The sequence below is a fragment of the Triturus cristatus genome, chromosome 7 (genome assembly GCF_964204655.1).
Source record: "Triturus cristatus chromosome 7, aTriCri1.1, whole genome shotgun sequence".
In the NCBI taxonomy this organism is placed as follows: domain Eukaryota; kingdom Metazoa; phylum Chordata; class Amphibia; order Caudata; family Salamandridae; genus Triturus; species Triturus cristatus.
Genome location: NC_140590.1, coordinates 1,341,223,410 through 1,341,243,855, shown reverse-complemented (window position 1 = coordinate 1,341,243,855; position 20,446 = coordinate 1,341,223,410). Strand labels below are relative to the sequence as shown.

Below are 20,446 nucleotides of genomic sequence, written 5' to 3'. Positions count from 1 at the left end.
TGGGGGCGTGGAAAATATTTGAAAACGGCCACAGATGATAGTGTATAAATGACACTCTGAGTGGGGGAAGGCTAGATGTAAACAAGTCCCACTGCTCTCGACCCGTATGTGTAAAGGTTAAAGTGAGAGAGAGGGTGTAAAAGGGGTGGTCAACATGTTTCGCGCTGCCCGCGGTCCCTAGTGGATCCTTAGCGCTTCGTCAGGACCTTGGTGGGAAAGTAAAACGTAGAAGCAGGGAAAGGGATTCAGGACAAAAAAGGAGAATAACCTATAATCCCAACATAGCATAAAGGAACACGTGTTATTCGTGTCCCAGGCGTCGAACCCGCAAAAGTCAGGGTCCAGGCTGTACCGGGTGTGGACCGTCTGGGGCGGGGGCTACAGATCTGCCCCGGAAGTTCCAAATCGTTAACCTAGGGTGCCTCCAGAGTCAGCCCACCCCTTGCTCTATCTCTCGCCTTACAGTAGACCATAGCGGCACTGTTTTTCTTAGGAACTGTTACCTCATTTGTACGTGTATTTACTCTCGGAGCATTGGTACAGGACCTACTTCTCTCTCTTTTTCTTTAGTCCTTGTCCCTCCCTCTCAAGAGTGTATACAAAAAAGAGATAACCCTGCACTGGGGCAGTGCCAGATCGCCCACTGCATCGGACTAGATGGAGAACATGAGCCACTGTGGGAGCATGGAGGAGGATTATGCTAACCTGCAACCCCCTACATCTCGCCCTAGGGATATTTGGGCACCCTTTCGTACATATCTCAAACTTTAACACTGGGATCCTCTCCTCGATCCTCCAACCCTGAAACATCTCATGAGGGAAGCCCCCTGAATAACTCTTAACAAACACTTTGCAGACTATCATGGCACAGTACCTACTAGGTTAATTGTATGATTGATAGAGCTGTCAAATGTAGTCTGTGATACCCATGTGTTCATTTTTATGGGATCTAATACTGTAAATGGCTGTAATGATGCAATTCTTAACTGTTTAAAGACAATAAAAAAAAACTAGCTGACAAATATCACTTTGACAAACTATTTTTTTTATACAGCAAATGAAGGGTAAATACTAGCGCAGGCATGAAAGGTGCAAAACAGACATTACTGCTTTAAGGAGTCACAATCCTTCAGTATCTCATCATACCTTGTCAATGCCAGTTGCTCAAATTCTTTTTTCCTGGCCTCTGGTAATAGGATCCTGGAGCACAAGTCTTTGTTATTTATTTTCACTTGAAAATCTAAATGTTTCCAAACCTTTAAAAGCATTTCACTTGTTGTCTTTTTCTTCCATTTTCTGACCGAAAACAATATGCTTCTTCACAAAGATGTCATCTATTTTTGTAAAGTACTCTTCGTGTGGCAGAGCAAAGCCACATGCAGTTCATTTTGATCTGTTTGTCTGCCTTCCAGGAAACCATCTTCCAGAGAAAAGAAGCAGCAATGTTGGCAGTGTTTAAGGTGCAAACACAAAGATGATGGACGGAGCACCAACCTTTTAGACACTCACTGCCAGTCACAGATCTAGGTTAAATACATCATGGTTATTTAGCTCACTTTGCCACCCCAGTTCAGACCCAGCCATATGCAAGTCAGTCTTGACCCTGTCCCTCATGGGAACAGTCCAGCCCAAACTGCCAAGCCAGCTCTTCCCTGTACCAGAAATAAGCATTCTGGGAAAGGTGTCTGGGTAACACCCCTTGTTAGACGGACCGGGAGGGTCGGCCGAGGACAAGGGGAGAGGTCTCCGGGGAGAGCCGTCTCCAGCGATCGTACAGACGAGTAACTTCCCCCCCACAGATGTACACCACACGAAGATAAGGTTTAACTTTCTTTATAAGCACTCTTTAGGTACGATAGAATGGTACAAGGAGGTCAGGACTCAGGGGTCCCCTCGATTCTAATCTCTTGGTTGGGGAAGGGGGTAGCGGGACAGTCTTGTTACCAATCTGGTAGATGCGATGATATGATGGATAGCTCACAATCCTTGAGCTCGGCGTTCTAGATGGACGGGCCGCGGCGGCGCCAGCAGGTCCCGGTGAAGGTGGTAGTTACAACGGTCCGCGGCAGCGCCAGCAGGTCCCGGTGACGGTGGAAGTTACAATGGTCCGCGGCAGCGCCAGCAGGTCCCGGTGAAGGTGGTAGTTACAACGGTCTGCGGCAGCAGGTCCCGACGAGGATGAAGGCTGCAGAGGGTTGCGGCAGCGCCAGCAGGCAGGACGATAGTTCGCAAGGCAGGGCTACGGCAGCGCCAGTAGTCCGTCAAGGATGAGTTCTTCACGGTGTCTCTCGACTCCAGGATACAACTGCCTTCCTGCTCGGGAGCTGCCCCAGTTATAGGTCTGGCGCCCTTTGATGTCCGGACCCTCGCACTTGGAAGTCGCGAGGTCCGGGATGAGGGAGTCCAGACACCCAGCAGGGGGGTGGAGCCAGCGCCCGGGGGAGCTGGGGGGCGATCGGCACCTGGCGGGGGAGAGCCATCGACACTTCTTTCTCCCATTGACCTGCCAAGTGGTCCGTTCACCTCCTGGGTGGATGGTGGTGCCGGGATGTCGGGGCCTGGCCGGGCCCAGGGTTAGGGTTGAGCTGAGGCCACGCGGCCTCGTGGTGCAGTGTCCAAGATGGCGGCCGGGCCGGGCGAGGGAGCCGGTAGTGGTTCGGCCCCATGATACCGAGATGTCCGGGGGCAGGAGTCCCGTATGAGACGGGGTGCGGGTTGCTTCTGTGGGTAACACCTGGAGAGCCGGGGCTCGGGCCCTGTCATGCGGGGAGGGACAGGCCACCTAAAGGGCTTGCTCCAACATGCGTCCCCCCCCCCAGCTGAAGGCGGGGAGAGTCACCCATCCTCTTGGGGACTCTCCTCGTCAAGGCGGAAAAAGCGTGACAGGCCATCCGCGTTGGCGTGGTCTTGGCCAGGTCGATGTTCCACAGTGAAGTCCATCCCATGCAGGGAGATGGACCAACGCAATAGTTTGGGGTTTTCCCCCCGCATCTGCATTAGCAACTGCAGGGGCCGATGATCTGTTTGCACCCTGAAGTGGGTACCGAAGAGGTAGGGCCGGAGCTTTTTGAGGGCCCACACCACTGCGAAGGCCTCCCTCTCGATAGTGCTCCAGCGCTGTTCTCGGGCCAGGAGGCGTCTGCTGATGAAGGCCACGGGTTGGTCAAGTCCCTCGGAGTTCAACTGGGAGAGGACCGCCCCGATGCCATGGTCGGAGGCATCTGTTTGTACGATGAATTCCCGACTGTAGTCGGGGGCCTGTAGCACAGGAGCAGTGCACATGGCGGCCTTCAGCTTCTCGAAGGCCGCTTGACAGTCTGGGGTCCAGTTGACCTTCTTCGGGTGGTTTTTGGATGTGAGTTCCGTGAGGGGCCCCACAATGCTGCCATAGTCCCTCACGAACCGCCGGTAGTAGCCGGTGAGCCCCAAGAAGGCTCGGACCTCGGTCTGCGTGACTGGAGGCTGCCAGGACTGGATGGCAGCGATCTTGAGTTGTAGAGGGGCCACCAGACCGCTTCCCACCTGGTGTCCGAGATAAGTCACGGACCCCTGACCAATTTGGCACTTGCTGGCCTTGATTGTGAGGCCGGCCCGTTGGAGGGCCTGCAGGACCTCTCGGAGGTGGTGGAGGTGGTCGGACCAGTGGCTGCTGTACACAGCGATATCGTCCAGGTAGGCGGCGCTGAACTCCTCGAGTCCCGCCAAGACCTGGTTCACCAGTCGCTGAAAAGTAGCTGGGGCATTCTTCATGCCGAATGGCATGACTTTGAAGTGGTAGTGGCCATCGGGGGTGGAAAAGGCGGATCGTTCTTGAGCCCGGGGTGTGAGGCCAATCTGCCAGTAGCCCGCTGTCAGGTCGAAGATGCTGAGGTAGCGGGCAGCCCCCATGCGGTCGATCAGCTCATCCGCTCGGGGGATGGGATGAGCGTCGGTTCTGGTGACAGCATTCAAGCCCCGATAGTCGACGCAGAATCGGAGCTCAGGAGTGGTGCCGGGGGCAGCAGCTTTGGGGATCAGCACGACCGGGCTGGCCCAGGGGCTGTCCGAGGGCTCGATGACCCCGAGCGTGAGCATCTTTGACACCTCCTCTTGGATGCAGGCCCGTACCCGATCTGGTACGCCCAATGTCTGATAGGGGGACTGTCCCCAGTGTCCACGTCGTGCAAGCACCAGGGGGTGACCCCTGGGGTGAGGGAAAACAGGGTCGCAAACTGCAGCAGGAGGTCCCGGCAGCCTTGGCGCTGTTCCGGGGTGAGGGCATGTGAGAGTCGGACCCCGTCCACGGAACCATCTTTCTCACGAGTCTTTAGGAGATCAGGGAGAGGCTCGGAGTCTTCTTCCGCTCCACTGTCTGTAGCCATCAGGAGGCTGAGCTCCGAGCGCACAAAGTGGGGTTTGAGTCTGTTGGCGTGGAGGACCCGGAGGGGGTTCCGTGGAGATTCCATATCGATGAGATAGGTGACGGGGCTCTTGCGCTCGACCACTTTGAAGGGCCCCGTCCACTTGTCCTGCAAGGCACATGGTTCGGTGGGGGACATCACCCACACTTGTTGGCCAGGTTCGAATTCGATGGAGGAGGCATTTTGATCGTACCATCTTTTCATGTCCTCCTGACTGGCCTCGAGGTTCGCTTTCGCCATTTCTCTGAATCGCCTGGTTTGATTGCGTAGGGTCAGGAGGTACTTGAAGACGTCTGGAGGGGTCTTTAGAGGGGCCATCTCCCAACCTTCTTTGACTAGGCTGAGGGGCCCTCGCACCGGGTGCCCGTACAAGAGTTCGAAAGGGCTGAAGCCGAGGGCCTTCTGGGGGACTTCTCGATATGCGAAGAGGAGGCACGGAAGTAGTACATCCCACTGGCGACGGAGGGGCTCTTCCAACCCCCCAATCATTCCCTTGAGTGTGCGGTTGAACCGCTCGACTAGCCCGTTTCCTTGAGGGTGATAGGGGGTCGTGAATCGGTAGGTGACCCCGCACTGTTGCCAGAGAGACTTCATATATTTTGAAATAAAGTTTGTGCCTCTGTCGCTGACGACTTCTCGGGGGAAGCCCACCCGGGAGAAGATCCCCATTAAGGCCCGGCCGACCACCGGGGCTGTTACAGTTCACAGGGGAACAGCCTCGGGGTAGCGGGTGGTGTGGTCCACCAGTACCAGGATAAACCGATGTCCTTGTGCTGTACGGGGGTCCAGGGGCCCCACAATGTCTATTCCCACCCTCTCGAACGGGGTGGTGACAACTGGGAAGGGTTGCAGAGGTGCTTTAAGTTTGCGGCCGCTCTTCCCGCTGGCCTGGCACGTGGGGCAGGACCGGCAGTGGTTGAGGACGTCGTTTCTCATCTTTGGCCAGAAAAAGTGGGTCACCAGGCGACTGTAGGTTTTGTCCTGGCCCAGGTGTCCAGCCAGAGGGACATCGTGGGCCAAATTTAACAAGAAGTCTCTAAAACGGAGGGGCACCACCAGCACTCGACTGGCCCCTAACTCCGCGATTCTCTGTTCACTGTACAACAGGTCGTTGTCCCAATAGATCCAATGGGCTCCGGTGGTGTCCCCTGCGCTCTGGGCAAGGGCTTGCTGGCGGAGTCCCTCGAGGGAGGGACAGGCCTTCTGCTCTTGACGGAACTGTTCCTGGGTGGGCCCCCCTTCTTGACGCCACTGAGCCAGGTCGGGAAGGTCCTGGGGCTGAGCGAGCCCGTCGGAGGTTCGCTCTGGGGGGTCGGTATGGTCGGTGTCCTCTACTGGAGCGATCGGGGGAGGAGGTGCTGGCCATTCTGGTTCTTCGCGTCGGGGGATGGCACGGGCGGCCATGGACCGGGTGGTTACGCACGCCCAGTCCGGGAGGCCCAACATCCCCAGGTGCTCTCTTCTTTCTACGGCGGCCCACGGGGAACTCTCAAGATCATTCCCCAGGAGACAGTCCACGGGGGCATCATCTCGGACCGTCACCTTCAACATGCCGGAGACTCCTCCCCATTCGAAGGGGACGCAGGCCATCCGACAGACTCTCCGAATTGTCGGCTGAACGGACGGGGCAGAGAATGTTCGGCAGGATCTGTTCTGGGGTCACCAGGTGACAGCGGACGGCCGTCACACTGGCCCCCGTGTCACGTAGTGCTTCGGCCCTGCGTCCATTAATGTTCACCCACTGACTATATTTTCTGGTGTTGGCGGGTAGGGGAGCCCGCGGGACCATGTCTCTTCCCCCTAGGCACGCTAGAATCATGGCGGCCGGTTCCCACTCTTGTTGCTCTTGTTCGCATTCTTCCTGTTCTTCGGAGATTTGTTCTCCCCCCAGGGCGGCGGCAGCTACCTGGCGGGGTCTCGGAGTTTGGTTCTGTGGACAGTTCGGGTCATTGGCGTAGTGGCCGACTCGCTGGCATCGGTGACACGTGATATTGGCTCGGAACCCCGGGCGCATCGGGGGGTTGCCCCGGCTGGCCGGGGGCGTGGTGCTGGCAGCGGGGGCGGCCGGGACGGTGTCTCTTCCTCGTCCCTGGCCTCCTCCTCCTCCTCGGGGACGGTGCTGACCTTGGTTGTTCCGGTTCGGTTCGTGCGGCCCCCTCCGGCCTACTCGGGTGCTTTCCCACCGGTCAGCTTCGGCGGCGAGCTGCCGTGGGTCAGTCAATTTACTGTCGAGGAGGTGCTGCCGGAGCTAGACGAAGCAGTTGTTAGAGAGGTGCTCCCACACCATGAGATTAAAAAGTTGCTCGTAGGTCGTTACGTGGCTTCCCTTGATCCACCCCTCGAAGGCTCGGCTGAAATAGTTTACATATTCCACCCAAGTTGTACCCGGGATCCGGGTGCAGTCTCGGAACCTCTGGCGGTACATTTCGGGTGTGAGCCCATATCGGGTGAGGAGGGCAGCCTTCATGTGGTCGTAGGATGTCATCAGATGGTCTGGGAGCTGTAACAGGGCATCGCGGCCTTCATTGACGAACCTCCCCCATAGACCGGCTCCCCAGTCACTTCGATCGATCCGGTGGGAGGTCATGGCGATCTCGTAGGCCTTGAACCACTGTTGTATGTCGTCGTCTCGGACATACTCTCGAACGACATCCTTGGGGATGTGTACTTTCTTTTCTGTCGCTCCTGGGGTGCGCGGTTGCTCGGGCACCCCCAGTTCTTTGTTCTGCTTCCGTAGGTCTATTTCTGCCAGTTTGCGCTCGTGTTCGTACGCTAATCTCTTTTCTTCGAGCTCTCTCTGCCTCTGTTTTTCTTCCCGTTCTTCTCGGAGCCGCAGATGTTCTAGGTTCAGTTTTTGTTCGGCTAATTTTAGTTCACCGTCCATTTTGAGCCGTGCCATTTCTAACTCATGTAGTCTGTTTTTTTCTCTCTCTTGGATCTCTTCCTGCGAGAGACCCGTTCTTCGCTCCTCGGGAGCCGTGGTGTTCCTCTCTGATGCTGCAGTGTTTAGGTCCAGGGGTCTGGCGGCCCTGGTTTCTGCCCACGACTCAATGGCGTGCTTGAAATCGTCTTTGGTACTCAGACCGGTGGTAGCAATGCCTAGTTCAATGCAGAATTGTTTTAACTCACGATGGCTGTACTCTTCCAATTTCTCCATCTGGAATTTCTCGGTGGATCCGCTCTCTTTGGTTGTCATTGTGGTTTCGTCGTGGGGTGAGCTACTCTCTGTACGATTACGCGTTGATTCGGATCGCGCCGCTGGCCACCAATGTTAGACGGACCGGGAGGGTCGGCCGAGGACAAGGGGAGAGGTCTCCGGGGAGAGCCGTCTCCAGCGATCGTACAGACGAGTAACTTCCCCCCCACAGATGTACACCACACGAAGATAAGGTTTAACGTTCTTTATAAGCACTCTTTAGGTACGATAGAATGGTACAAGGAGGTCAGGACTCAGGGGTCCCCTCGATTCTAGTCTCTTGGTTGGGGAAGGGGGTAGCGGGACAGTCTTGTTACCAATCTGGTAGATGCGATGATATGATGGATAGCTCACAATCCTCGATCTCGGCGTTCTAGATGGACGGGCCGCGGCGGCGCCAGCAGGTCCCGGTGAAGGTGGTAGTTACAACGGTCCGCGGCAGCGCCAGCAGGTCCCGGTGACGGTGGAAGTTACAATGGTCCGCGGCAGCGCCAGCAGGTCCCGGTGAAGGTGGTAGTTACAACGGTCCGCGGCAGCGCCAGCAGATCCCGACGAGGATGAAGGCTGCAGAGGGTTGCGGCAGCGCCAGCAGGCAGGACGATAGTTCGCAAGGCAGGGCTACGGCAGCGCCAGTAGTCCGTCAAGGATGAGTTCTTCACGGTGTCTCTCGACTCCAGGATACAACTGCCTTCCTGCTCTGGAGCTGCCCCAGTTATAGGTCTGGCGCCCTTTGATGTCCGGACCCTCGCACTTGGAAGTCGCGAGGTCCGGGATGAGGGAGTCCAGACACCCAGCAGGGGGGTGGAGCCAGCGCCCGGGGGAGCTGGGGGGGCGATCGGCACCTGGCGGGGGAGAGCCATCGACACTTCTTTCTCCCATTGACCTGCCAAGTGGTCCGTTCACCTCCTGGGTGGATGGTGGTGCCGGGATGTCGGGGCCTGGCCGGGCCCAGGGTTAGGGTTGAGCTGAGGCCACGCGGCCTCGTGGTGCAGTGTCCAAGATGGCGGCCGGGCCGGGCGAGGGAGCCGGTAGTGGTTCGGCCCCATGATACCGAGATGTCCGGGGGCAGGAGTCCCGTATGAGACGGGGTGCGGGTTGCTTCTGTGGGTAACACCTGGAGAGCCGGGGCTCGGGCCCTGTCATGCGGGGAGGGAGCAAGCCCTTTAGGTGGCCTGTCCAACACCCCTCATCAGCCAGGCTAGCTTGAATCCAGTGACAAAGTGAGCAAGGGACCCACGTCTGGGCATACCCTGCCATCATAGGGTGAACAAAGCAAACACAGAGATAATGGATGGAGCACTGAAACTTTTCAGACACTCACCCCCAGATCTGGGTTTAATCCATCATCGTTCTTTAGCTCACTTCGCCACCCCAGTTCAGACCCAGCCATATGCAAATCAGTCTTGACCCTGTCCCTCATGGGAACAGTCCAGCCCGAACTGACAAGCCAGGTCTTCCCTGTCCCAGAAATAAGCATCCTGGGACCGGTTTCTGGGTAACACCCCTCATCAGCCAGGCTAGCTTGAATCCAGTGACAAAGTGAGCAAGGGACCCACGTCTGGGCATACCCTGCCAACTTGGCGCGCTATGCCCTCCTGCCCACCCTACACCCATACGCTTTGCATTCCAGCCCTACGCCCGTGCGCTTTGCCTACCCTACACCCGTGCGCTTTGCCCTCCCTCCCGACGCTCATGCACTTTGCCCGCCCTATCCCACTTGCCCTCATGTCCGTGCTCTTTGCCCTCATGCCCCTGCTCTTTGCCCTCATGCCCCTGCTCTTTGCCCTCATACCCATTGCCCTCATTCTTGTGCTCTTTGCCCTCTTGCCCGTGCTTTGCCCTCTCTGCCACCCTTTGCCCATGTTCTTTGACCTCCCACCTGTGCTCTTTGCCCTCCAGCCCTTGCTCTTTGCCCTCTCACACACCCTTAGCCTGTGCTCTTTGACCACCCGCCCTTCTCCCGTGCACTTTTGCCCTCCCGCCCACCCTTCGTCCGTGCACTTTTGCCCTCCCGCCCACCCTTCGTCCGTGCACTTTTGCCCTCCCGCCCACCCTTCGTCCGTGCACTTTTGCCCTCCCGCCCGCCCTTCGTCCGTGCACTTTTGCCCTCCCGCCCGCCCTTCGTCCGGGCACTTTTGCCCTCCCGCCCGCCCTTCGTCCGGGCACTTTTGCCCTCCCGCCCGCCCTTCGTCCGGGCACTTTTGCCCTCCCGCCCGCCCTTCGTCCGGGCACTTTTGCCCTCCCGCCCGCCCTTCGTCCGGGCACTTTTGCCCTCCCGCCCGCCCTTCGTCCGGGCACTTTTGCCCTCCCGCCCGCCCTTCGTCCGGGCACTTTTGCCCTCCCGCCCGCCCTTCGTCCGGGCACTTTTGCCCTCCCGCCCGCCCTTCGTCCGGGCACTTTTGCCCTCCCGCCCGCCCTTCGTCCGGGCACTTTTGCCCTCCCGCCCGCCCTTCGTCCGGGCACTTTTGCCCTCCCGCCCGCCCTTCGTCCGGGCACTTTTGCCCTCCCGCCCGCCCTTCGTCCGGGCACTTTTGCCCTCCCGCCCGCCCTTCGTCCGGGCACTTTTGCCCTCCCGCCCGCCCTTCGTCCGGGCACTTTTGCCCTCCCGCCCGCCCTTCGTCCGGGCACTTTTGCCCTCCCGCCCGCCCTTCGTCCGGGCACTTTTGCCCTCCCGCCCGCCCTTCGTCCGGGCACTTTTGCCCTCCCGCCCGCCCTTCGTCCGGGCACTTTTGCCCTCCCGCCCGCCCTTCGTCCGGGCACTTTTGCCCTCCCGCCCGCCCTTCGTCCGGGCACTTTTGCCCTCCCGCCCGCCCTTCGTCCGGGCACTTCTGCCCTCCCGCCCGCCCTTCGTCCGGGCACTTCTGCCCTCCCGCCCGCCCTTCGTCCGGGCACTTCTGCCCTCCCGCCCGCCCTTCGTCCGGGCACTTCTGCCCTCCCGCCCGCCCTTCGTCCGGGCACTTCTGCCCTCCCGCCCGCCCTTCGTCCGGGCACTTCTGCCCTCCCGCCCGCCCTTCGTCCGGGCACTTCTGCCCTCCCGCCCGCCCTTCGTATGGGCACTTCTGCCCTCCCGCCCGCCCTTCGTCCGGGCACTTCTGCCCTCCCGCCCGCCCTTCGTCCGGGCACTTTTGCCCTCCCGCCCGCCCTTCGTCCGGGCACTTTTGCCCTCCCGCCCGCCCTTCGTCCGGGCACTTTTGCCCTCCCGCCCGCCCTTCGTCCGGGCACTTTTGCCCTCCCGCCCGCCCTTCGTCCGGGCACTTTTGCCCTCCCGCCCGCCCTTCGTCCGGGCACTTTTGCCCTCCCGCCCGCCCTTCGTCCGGGCACTTTTGCCCTCCCGCCCGCCCTTCGTCCGGGCACTTTTGCCCTCCCGCCCGCCCTTCGTCCGGGCACTTTTGCCCTCCCGCCCGCCCTTCGTCCGGGCACTTTTGCCCTCCCGCCCGCCCTTCGTCCGGGCACTTTTGCCCTCCCGCCCGCCCTTCGTCCGGGCACTTTTGCCCTCCCGCCCGCCCTTCGTCCGGGCACTTTTGCCCTCCCGCCCGCCCTTCGTCCGGGCACTTTTGCCCTCCCGCCCGCCCTTCGTCCGGGCACTTTTGCCCTCCCGCCCGCCCTTCGTCCGGGCACTTCTGCCCTCCCGCCCGCCCTTCGTCCGGGCACTTCTGCCCTCCCGCCCGCCCTTCGTCCGGGCACTTCTGCCCTCCCGCCCGCCCTTCGTCCGGGCACTTCTGCCCTCCCGCCCGCCCTTCGTCTGGGCACTTCTGCCCTCCCGCCCGCCCTTCGTCTGGGCACTTCTGCCCTCCCGCCCGCCCTTCGTCTGGGCACTTCTGCCCTCCCGCCCGCCCTTCGTCTGGGCACTTCTGCCCTCCCGCCCGCCCTTCGTCTGGGCACTTTTGCCCTCCCGCCCGCCCTTCGTCTGGGCACTTCTGCCCTCCCGCCCGCCCTTCGTCTGGGCACTTCTGCCCTCCCGCCCGCCCTTCGTCTGGGCACTTTTGCCCTCCCGCCCGCCCTTCGTCCGGGCACTTTTGCCCTCCCGCCCGCCCTTCGTCCGGGCACTTTTGCCCTCCCGCCCGCCCTTCGTCCGGGCACTTCTGCCCTCCCGCCCGCCCTTCGTCCGGGCACTTCTGCCCTCCCGCCCGCCCTTCGTCCGGGCACTTCTGCCCTCCCGCCCGCCCTTCGTCCGGGCACTTCTGCCCTCCCGCCCGCCCTTCGTCCGGGCACTTCTGCCCTCCCGCCCGCCCTTCGTCTGGGCACTTCTGCCCTCCCGCCCGCCCTTCGTCTGGGCACTTCTGCCCTCCCGCCCGCCCTTCGTCTGGGCACTTTTGCCCTCCCGCCCGCCCTTCGTCTGGGCACTTTTGCCCTCCCGCCCGCCCTTCGTCTGGGCACTTTTGCCCTCCCGCCCGCCCTTCGTCTGGGCACTTTTGCCCTCCCGCCCGCCCTTCGTCTGGGCACTTTTGCCCTCCCGCCCGCCCTTCGTCTGGGCACTTTTGCCCTCCCGCCCGCCCTTCGTCCGGGCACTTTGCCCTTCATTTCCTGTGTGATTCTGTCTGCCCACCCTCCCTCCGATGTCTGTGTGCTTCCTCTCCCGTGTTCCCTCCATTGTCTGTGTGCCTCTCCATTCCTACTCATTTTCTTTTGTCTGTGTGCCTCTCCATTCCTACTCATTCTCGTGTTCTTCCCCATTCCTACTTATTTTCTGTTATATTTGTGCGTCCCTATTTCTCATTTTCGGTTGTCTGTGTGCTTCCCTGTTCCTACTCTTTGTGTGCTTCCCCATTCCTACTCTTTCTGTGTGCTTCCCCATTCCTACTCTTTCTTTGTGCTTACCCATTCCTACTCTTTCTGTGTGCTTACCCATTCCTACTCTTTCTGTGTGCTTACCCATTCCTACTCACTCTGTGTGCTTACCCATTCCTACTCACTCTGTGTGCTTCCCCATTCCTACTCACTCTGTGTGCTTCCCCATTCCTACTCTGTGTGTGCTTCCCCATTCCTACTCACTCAGAGTGAGTAGGAATGGGGAAGCACACAGAACGAGTAGGAATGGGAAAGAACAGACAACAGAGAACGAGTAGGAATGGGAAAGAACACAGATAACAGAGAACGAGTAGGAATGGGGAAGCACACAGAGTGAGTAGGAATGGGGAAGCACACAGTGTGCTTCCCCATTCCTACTCACTCTGTGTGCTTCCCCATTCCTACTCACTCTGTGTGCTTCCCCATTCCTACTCGTTCTCTGTTATCTGTGTTCTTTCCCATTCCTACTCGTTCTCTGTTGTCTGTTCTTTCCCATTCCTACTCGTTCTGTGTGCTTCTCCATTCCTACTCATTTTGTGTGCTTTTCCATTCCTACTCCTCTGTGCTTCCCCATTCCTACTCCTCTGTGCTTCCCCATTCCTACTCCTCTGTGCTTCCCCATTCCTACTCGTTCTCTGTTGTCTGTCTTATTTCCCATTCCTACTCGTTCTGTGTGCTTCTCCATTCCTACTCTTTCTTTGTGCTTCCCCATTCCTACTCTTTCTTTGTGCTTCCCCATTTCTACTCTTTCTGTGTTCCTCCCCATTCCTACTCTTTCTGTGTGCTTCCCCATTCCTACTCATTGTGTGCTTCCCCATTCCTTGTCATTCTGTGTTCTTCCCCATTCCTTGTTATGCTGTGTGCGTCCCCATTCCTACTTGTTCTGTGTGCTTCCCCATTCCTACTTGTTCCGTGTGCATCCCCATTGCTACTTGTTCCGTGTGCATCCCCATTGCTACTTGTTCCGTGTGCATCCCCATTCCTACTTGTTCCGTGTGCTTCCCCATTCCTTGTTATTCTGTGTGCTTCCCCATTCCTTGTTATTCTGTGTGCGTCCCCATTCCTACTTGTTCCGTGTGCTTCCCCATTCCTACTCGTTCTGTGTGCTTCCCCATTCCTACTCGTTCTGTGTGCTTCCCCATTCCTACTCGTTCTGTGTGCTTCCCCATTCCTACTCGTTCTGTGTGCTTCCCCGTTCCTACTCGTTCTGTGTGCTTCCCCGTTCCTACTCAATCTCTGGTGTCAGTGTGCTTTCCCGTTCCTACTCATTCTCCGTTGTCTCTGTGCTTCCCCAGTCTCTTATGTCTCTGTGCTTCCTCATTCCTACTCATTCTTTCTTGTTTGTGTGCTTCCCCATTCTCAATCATTTATGTTGTTCCTGTGCTCCCCCAATCCTACTCATTCTCTTTGTGCTTCCCCATTCCTACTCATTCTCTGTGTGCTTCCCCATTCCCCAAATTGACATGCCCAGGAGAATTGACTGTATGACCAAGTAATTGTTACTGGGATTTAGAAAATAGTGATTTAAAAATATATATATATATATTACTGCATGAAATGGTATTGTAGGCACCTGTACAGAATGTTAGATTGACCCATTTTTTACTGCACCCGTTTTACTGGCGTCCCGTGCTTTTACTTGGCCAGTAATAGGGGTGGCCGCAATAAGAAAACAAGGCCTGAAACAGTTGCAGGCTGACTTCAATGAGGGTCTAACCTTTTGTTATTTAACCTGCAGTTTTAATAGCAGATTTGCGGTCTTGGTAGCCTACCGCCCACCGCACTATTTCTCTGTTTTTCCTATTCTCTTCTATGAATTGATTTGCACTTTATTTTTAGGTCTCGCCTGACCCAGCGCATGCGCTGGTCTGGCGAGACTTATTGAGAGGGCTCCAAAAAGTGCTACCAGGCCAGCCTAGAGCTACAGTGCATGTGCGCGGGCGCCGCGCTTTACCGCAATTACTTTCACTTTCGCGGCCCCACGGCCACTTTAATGTTTGATCGTGATCCCGATCGCAATCACTTTAACTTTCGCGGCGCTTTGCATAGCCAATAGGTCTCGCTTTTGGGACCTTATAAGTATTTAGTTATGCAACTGTTGCATGGCTAAACACTTATAAGGTCCCAAATGCGAGACCTATTGGCTATGCCAATGCTTATTTTTTGTTATAATTCTTTATTAGCAGTATTAAAATATAATAACGTCATAGGAACATCAGCATCGGCCACATAGAAACAATGACCACATTAAATTGCACTTTATTGATTAATTAAGAAACTGATAATTGTAGATGATTTTAATTATTGAGCTGAAGTAAGTTCTGGAACTGTGAAGAAAATCTGCCATCTATGGAACTTATGTCCTTCCTTATGCTTATACAACATATAAATAAATCTACTCACCTGAAGCATCACATCCTATATTTGGTTTGGACTCTTGACTGCTTTCTGAGCTCCTGCAGCATCAAAGCTTGTGTATTGTTTGATAACCACCATATCCAGTTTGACTTGATAATTCCGGGTGTTACTGGAGTCATGGGTGGTCAGAGTGTGGCGTAAATTGAACAAGAAAAACATGGTGGACTTGTTGGAAACTTGTTGGCCAACATTGCGAATGAAGCAGCCCAGCGTTTTTATTTCTAGTCCCTCCGAAAAATTAGCTCAGTTAAAAAATAGACTTAGTTCTTTCAGCAGCTAAGTAAGGCTCAATTGGAATTGAGACAACTAGAACGGAAATGGCATAAAAACGACATGAACGAACACAAAGCCATGTTTAAGGCCGCGTTACTGAGCTATATATAATCATCCAATCTAAACGGTCTTTTTATTAATGTAAGATTAGTGAAGCCCGCTACTCACAGAGAGATTTTTAAAATCATGTGGGATCCCTCGACAATAGACCGAGTTGGTCATCTAGTTGTGGCCTAACAAGCTTGTTGCAGTGAGTTTAATGAATTCTTTAAAGAATATATAAAGACTCCATTAGCGAGGGTCCGTTGGCGGAGTAGTTAGAGCCACAAAAAAGGATGAATGGAGATATTACTCACTCCTATGGGAGATTATTAATTATTGAGGCTAATGGATACAATTGAATCTGGCTCACTCAATGACCCATCTCCCCCTCTTCCCCCCAGAGTGATGCAAGCTCTAACTCCTACCATATTAGATTCACTTGACGATATGCTTAATATTCCTACAGACAGGGGTGGCCCAAGTGCTATTAAAAAGGCAGTCGTTTTTCCCCTGCTGAAAAAAGTGAATGACAAACTGGAATTGCTGAATATATATAGGCCCATTTCATTGCTTCCTTATTGTACTAAAATCTTGGAAACCCCTGTAGCCCAGGAGATTTGTACTCCTTCACAAGCTGTGATATTCCTGGACCCTCAACAAGCAGGGTTTTGACCAAAGCACAATACTGAAACGGTTCTGGTTACAGTCATTGAACAGAAGAAGAATCTTGATGAAGGTCAAACTATGGCTTTGATACTGCTAGATCTATCTTCAGCTTTTGATCCAGTAGAGTGTAGTGAGTCAGTGTTCTCCCACCCCCTCCTGTTTAAAAGGCCGCTTGAGCCAGCAAGCTGGCGAGCTTTGGGGATGTGCCTGTGTGTCTGTGTGGTACAGTGACCTGAGAGGAATTTGGACGCATTTCCAGCAACCCCAGATTTTTTCTATTGGCTCTCTACTGCTCTTTACTGATGAAGGGCTAAACCCAGAAACACATTTCTAGAGATATACAGCAATGTCTGTACCAACTTTGGTGAAAAACTACAGCTAATTTTGAAGTAAGTGCTAATTGTGTACTGCATTTACCAGGATGCACAGGGGCAAACTGTGCTGGGCTGTGAGGCAGTGTGCACCCAACCCCCTTCTGTTTAAAAGGCCCCTTGAGCCAGCAAGCTGACGAGCTTTGGTGATTCATCTGTGTGCCTGTGAGTTGTACTGTGGCATGAGATGAATTTAGCAGCATTTCCAGCAACCCCAGATGATTTTTCTATGCTCTCTATTGATGACGTGCTAAACCCAGAAACACGTGTCTAGAGATAAACATCAATGTCTACAGCAACTTTGGTGAAAAACTACACCTAATTTAGAAGGAAGTGCTAATTGTGTACTGCATTTTCCAGGATGCACAGGGGCAAACTGTGCTGGGATGTGAGGCAGTGAGCTCCCAACCCCTGTTTGTTACAGTAGATCATGGATTTCTTCTCCAGCGCGCGAGAGCTGCCAGTTTCTCAGGAACTTCATGCAAATGGCTAAGTTCCAATCTCTGCAAGATAACTCAAGCAGTATGTTCATTGCCCTTTAAAAAGGCTGAAGAAAAAAATGTTTGTAGAGTCCCTAAAGGGTCTGCTCTTTCACATCATTTGTTAAATATCTAGCTGCAGTCCTAGATTAAGGAGTTGGTAAGAAGAGGCTGTCACATTTTTAACTGTGCTGATGATACCTAGGTTTTACTTTGCGTGAAGGGCCAGAGCGGATCCCTATAGATGGATGAAGGCCAATTATTTGAAGCTAAATGCAGTGAAGACTGGGAAATCAACGGGAAAACTTAAGCCTGGACTAATCTTTACTGACCCTGTGAATTAGGTCCGTTTCCTACACCTAAATCTGCATAGAAAAGTCAGGGTATCTTAGTGGATCAGCAGCTGTCTCTGAGAACACAAATTAATTGTGTGGTCTCAAAAGGGGTGTTTATTCTTTGGAAAGTGAGAAAACCTAATCATTACCTATCCTTGGAAGCCCTGAAAACGATCATGATGGCAGTTATTGGCGGCAAATTGGACTGAGCTAACAGCATTTACTTGGGGCTGCCAGAGTGTTATTTGAGGCGACTTCAGCTTCTCAAAATGCTGCTGCTAGACTGATGAGTAAGGATCCCCGAGGAACACATACTCGTCCTTTGTTTAAACAATTTCATTGGCTCCCTGTAGCATAGCATATTTAATTTAATATATGCTGTCTAGTTTTTGTCTATTCATGGTCTAGCGACCGACTTCCTTGTAGAGCGCATAACTAGATACACCCCAAGAAGAACTCTGCGCTCCTCTAAAGCCAATTTGTTAGTAGTACCAAGGTTTCATAATGCTTGGATGGGTCGGCGTAGATCCTCAGTATTCGCCCCAAAACCATGGAACTCCGTTCCCATGCAGATTCAGGTCTGCTGCATTTTTTTGTTGTCTCTGGAGTACTAGGGCTGTGATACCTATGGGGTGCCTAAATGCGCTCTACAAGTGCCCTAATCATAACTATGCTAACCACTGTGCTGAGTTGGTTGCAAGGAATATCATTGATAAAAATGTGATTAATGTAATCAGTTTTGAATTTAATATGCTTTTTAAATGGTTGTGTTTTTTATATACAATAATGCTTATTTTTTCTCTCATTATAGTCAAGAAGAAGCAAGAGGAGGATGACGAGGACATGAAGGAGCTGGAAGCTTGGGCAGGAATGTAACTCATACCACAGAAACTTGGTTGGAAAAAAAATCACCTCTTGGGATGGCAGTGTACAGTGGTGTGAGGGAGAAAAACATTACTCAAAATATCTTTATCTTATTTTTAGCCCAAAACCGTGTGGGGGGCTTCGCAAGGCATGGTTAACTCGGAGGACAACTTGTGGCCGGTGGCTTTCTAAGCTGAATGTCACGAAGGAAGAAAAGTCATGTTTTTGGAGGTTGCCATTCGGCCTGTCGCCACTGCAGTTTCATCATGTTTGGTAACAGACGGGGTAGCCATGGATTAATATCTTCCTTAGCGAGCTGCTGAAGTTATCAGCACACGCCTCCTGTAATAGGAGCCTCTAGGGAGGTGCACTGCTCTGGATGAACATACGAAAGAGTACGTGGCATAGCTTTACACACTCTGTCGAATACACAAGGTTGGGAAGTTTGTTGTTTTAAGATTATTTATCATCTTTGGGTGGATGGGACACGGCATTGGTGTTATTTGCAAAACAAAAAAACCGTTATTTGAGCAGCCGTACAGTTAGGCGTGATGGGGCGGGTGACCTGAAATGATATCTTTAAACTTTTTTTCATCTTCTTATATAAAATCAAACTCGATCCCAAAAGTTGCAGATTTCTGTAAGAAATGGACTTCATTCATGCTGCCTTTACTTTCATCGCAGTGATGGAAAGTCACCTTGAAAATACCAGGGAATCCGTGTAGCATGTACACAGATGTTCGTGGGAAATGATGCGTTGGATTGTATTATTTGGATGGATTCCCTGCCTTAAAAACATTGCTTTTAACCTCTAGTGTACTCTTAAAAGGAATCCATTCTGCATGCAATATCCAGAGGTGCACTCTTTAATGTATTTAAAGATAGACTAAGTCGCTTTCTGAAAGGTTTGAAATGTTTATTTTTGTAAATGATGCCTTTAAGTGACCCCAATTGGTGGTGCAGTCCATTAATGCACCTTTGTTTCAACAGTTTAGTTTTGTCTCATGCTGGAATTTCCTCACTGATTTTGAACTTTATTCACCTGGCTAGTTTTCACGGACTACACTGTCCCTTCAATTGGACATGGTGTTATTTGAAAACAAACACCCGGATTGCTATAAATATGGCCTTGTTGTCCTATAAAAATACAATATATTAAATTGAGGCCGCCTTTGGTCCTCAACATTGTACTATGGAGGCAATCTGCCAAGACTGAGTGTCAGGATAGTCTCTGCTTACTTCCCTGGGTTGGGCTCTTTGTGACGGTTTTTTATGGGACTCTGATTAACTTTACTTGGGCTTGGTAACCCTTGCATTTTAGTGTTTTTCTCTAATGTAGTATAGGAAAATTATAGCACCATTTTTTTCTTCTATTCGTAACCTCCCAAATTGCCAGGTGTTTTGAACAAAATGCATTCCACTTACACATAGGCAGTACGTGTACAAGAAGGTCGAGGAGTTTATCCTAAGGTGGAGAAATACAAGTCTTTGGTATTGTTTGTGAAGGCGGCAATCTTAAAATGACAGATATAAGGACACTGTGTACTCCTGCGGCTAAAGCATTTACAGTTGAGGAGTTTATTTTTAACTGTTGAAGCCTATGTATTGTAACGTATTGTTATGTTCTACAGAGCAAGTAAAGCTTGATTAGAAATGTTCAGTGTGGACAGCCTAGAGCCATCTTATACTCGAAGACAATTGTTCCATAAACTTGCTTTTGTTTTCGGATATGCCCTAGTTTAAGGTACGAACACAGCAATTGTATCCCAATTTACCATAATTAAAACGTCAACCAGCGCAGCCTTGGCACCAAACTTAACACGCGAAAGCCTCTTAAAAAAGAACGATGTATTCCGTTATTCAAAATTGTATTTGCTCTTTATGTGCGTGAATGCAAGTAGCAGATATTACAATTTCAGTATGTTTATTCTCAGTCCTTTTCTTAACTGTTGCTGCTTTTCCCATGAAGCTGAATTGATCGAATCTGAAAATGGCCAGATTTCCACTGGTGATCCGAGTAGACCTTTTTATTCTCATTCCAACTGCAGAATGGGTTTATTTTCACCTAGAGGTTCACTGTCCATTGCTATTTTGTGATAATCCTGGCTCGTACATGCATTTATTTTAATTATGCAAATGAAGCTCTGGTTTGCACTTTCAATTAAATATTCTGATTCGTTTTCATATTGTGGCTGCTGTGTTTACTGAGCTGTTCGTTTTCACATTGGAGATTTGTACATCTGCATTTTTGGGGGTTTCTCGGAACTGGAAGATTCTGGAGTAGGTACACATTTCAGAATCATGACTTGTGGTTTGAGAGCTGTTGAACAGGCTACTTTCTGAACTGAACATGGCACTTTGATGGTCAATGTACATTCACTCTGTTTACATTTTTAGTTTTTTTCTGAAGTCAATTATAGCACCTGAGCGTTTGTGGTCCAACAGAGTACTGGGTGGGTGGATTTAAATTAAAGAAGCTGTATGCAGTTCAATCTCCTTTGGCGTAATACACGTTTGCCCGCTCACTTAAGATATGGTAGAAATATTGTGAGAGAGTGTGTGTGTGTGTATATATATATTCACAGAAAAAACCATAGGTTTCAGGCACGTTATA

General features: G+C 53.1%; 1 protein-coding gene across 1 annotated transcript in view; it reads left to right on the top strand.

Annotated features, from left to right (window-relative positions):
- Window positions 1–20,016, top strand: part of CHMP4B (charged multivesicular body protein 4B) — a 231,405-nt gene extending 211,389 nt beyond the window's left edge. The window contains exon 5 of the mRNA XM_085618976.1: window positions 17,780–20,016. Within this exon, the coding sequence (XP_085475102.1) occupies window positions 17,780–17,844 (65 nt within the window). The 3' untranslated portion in view covers window positions 17,845–20,016. The remainder of the gene's footprint in view (window positions 1–17,779) is intronic.
- The last annotated feature ends 430 nt before the right edge of the window (window positions 20,017–20,446 follow it).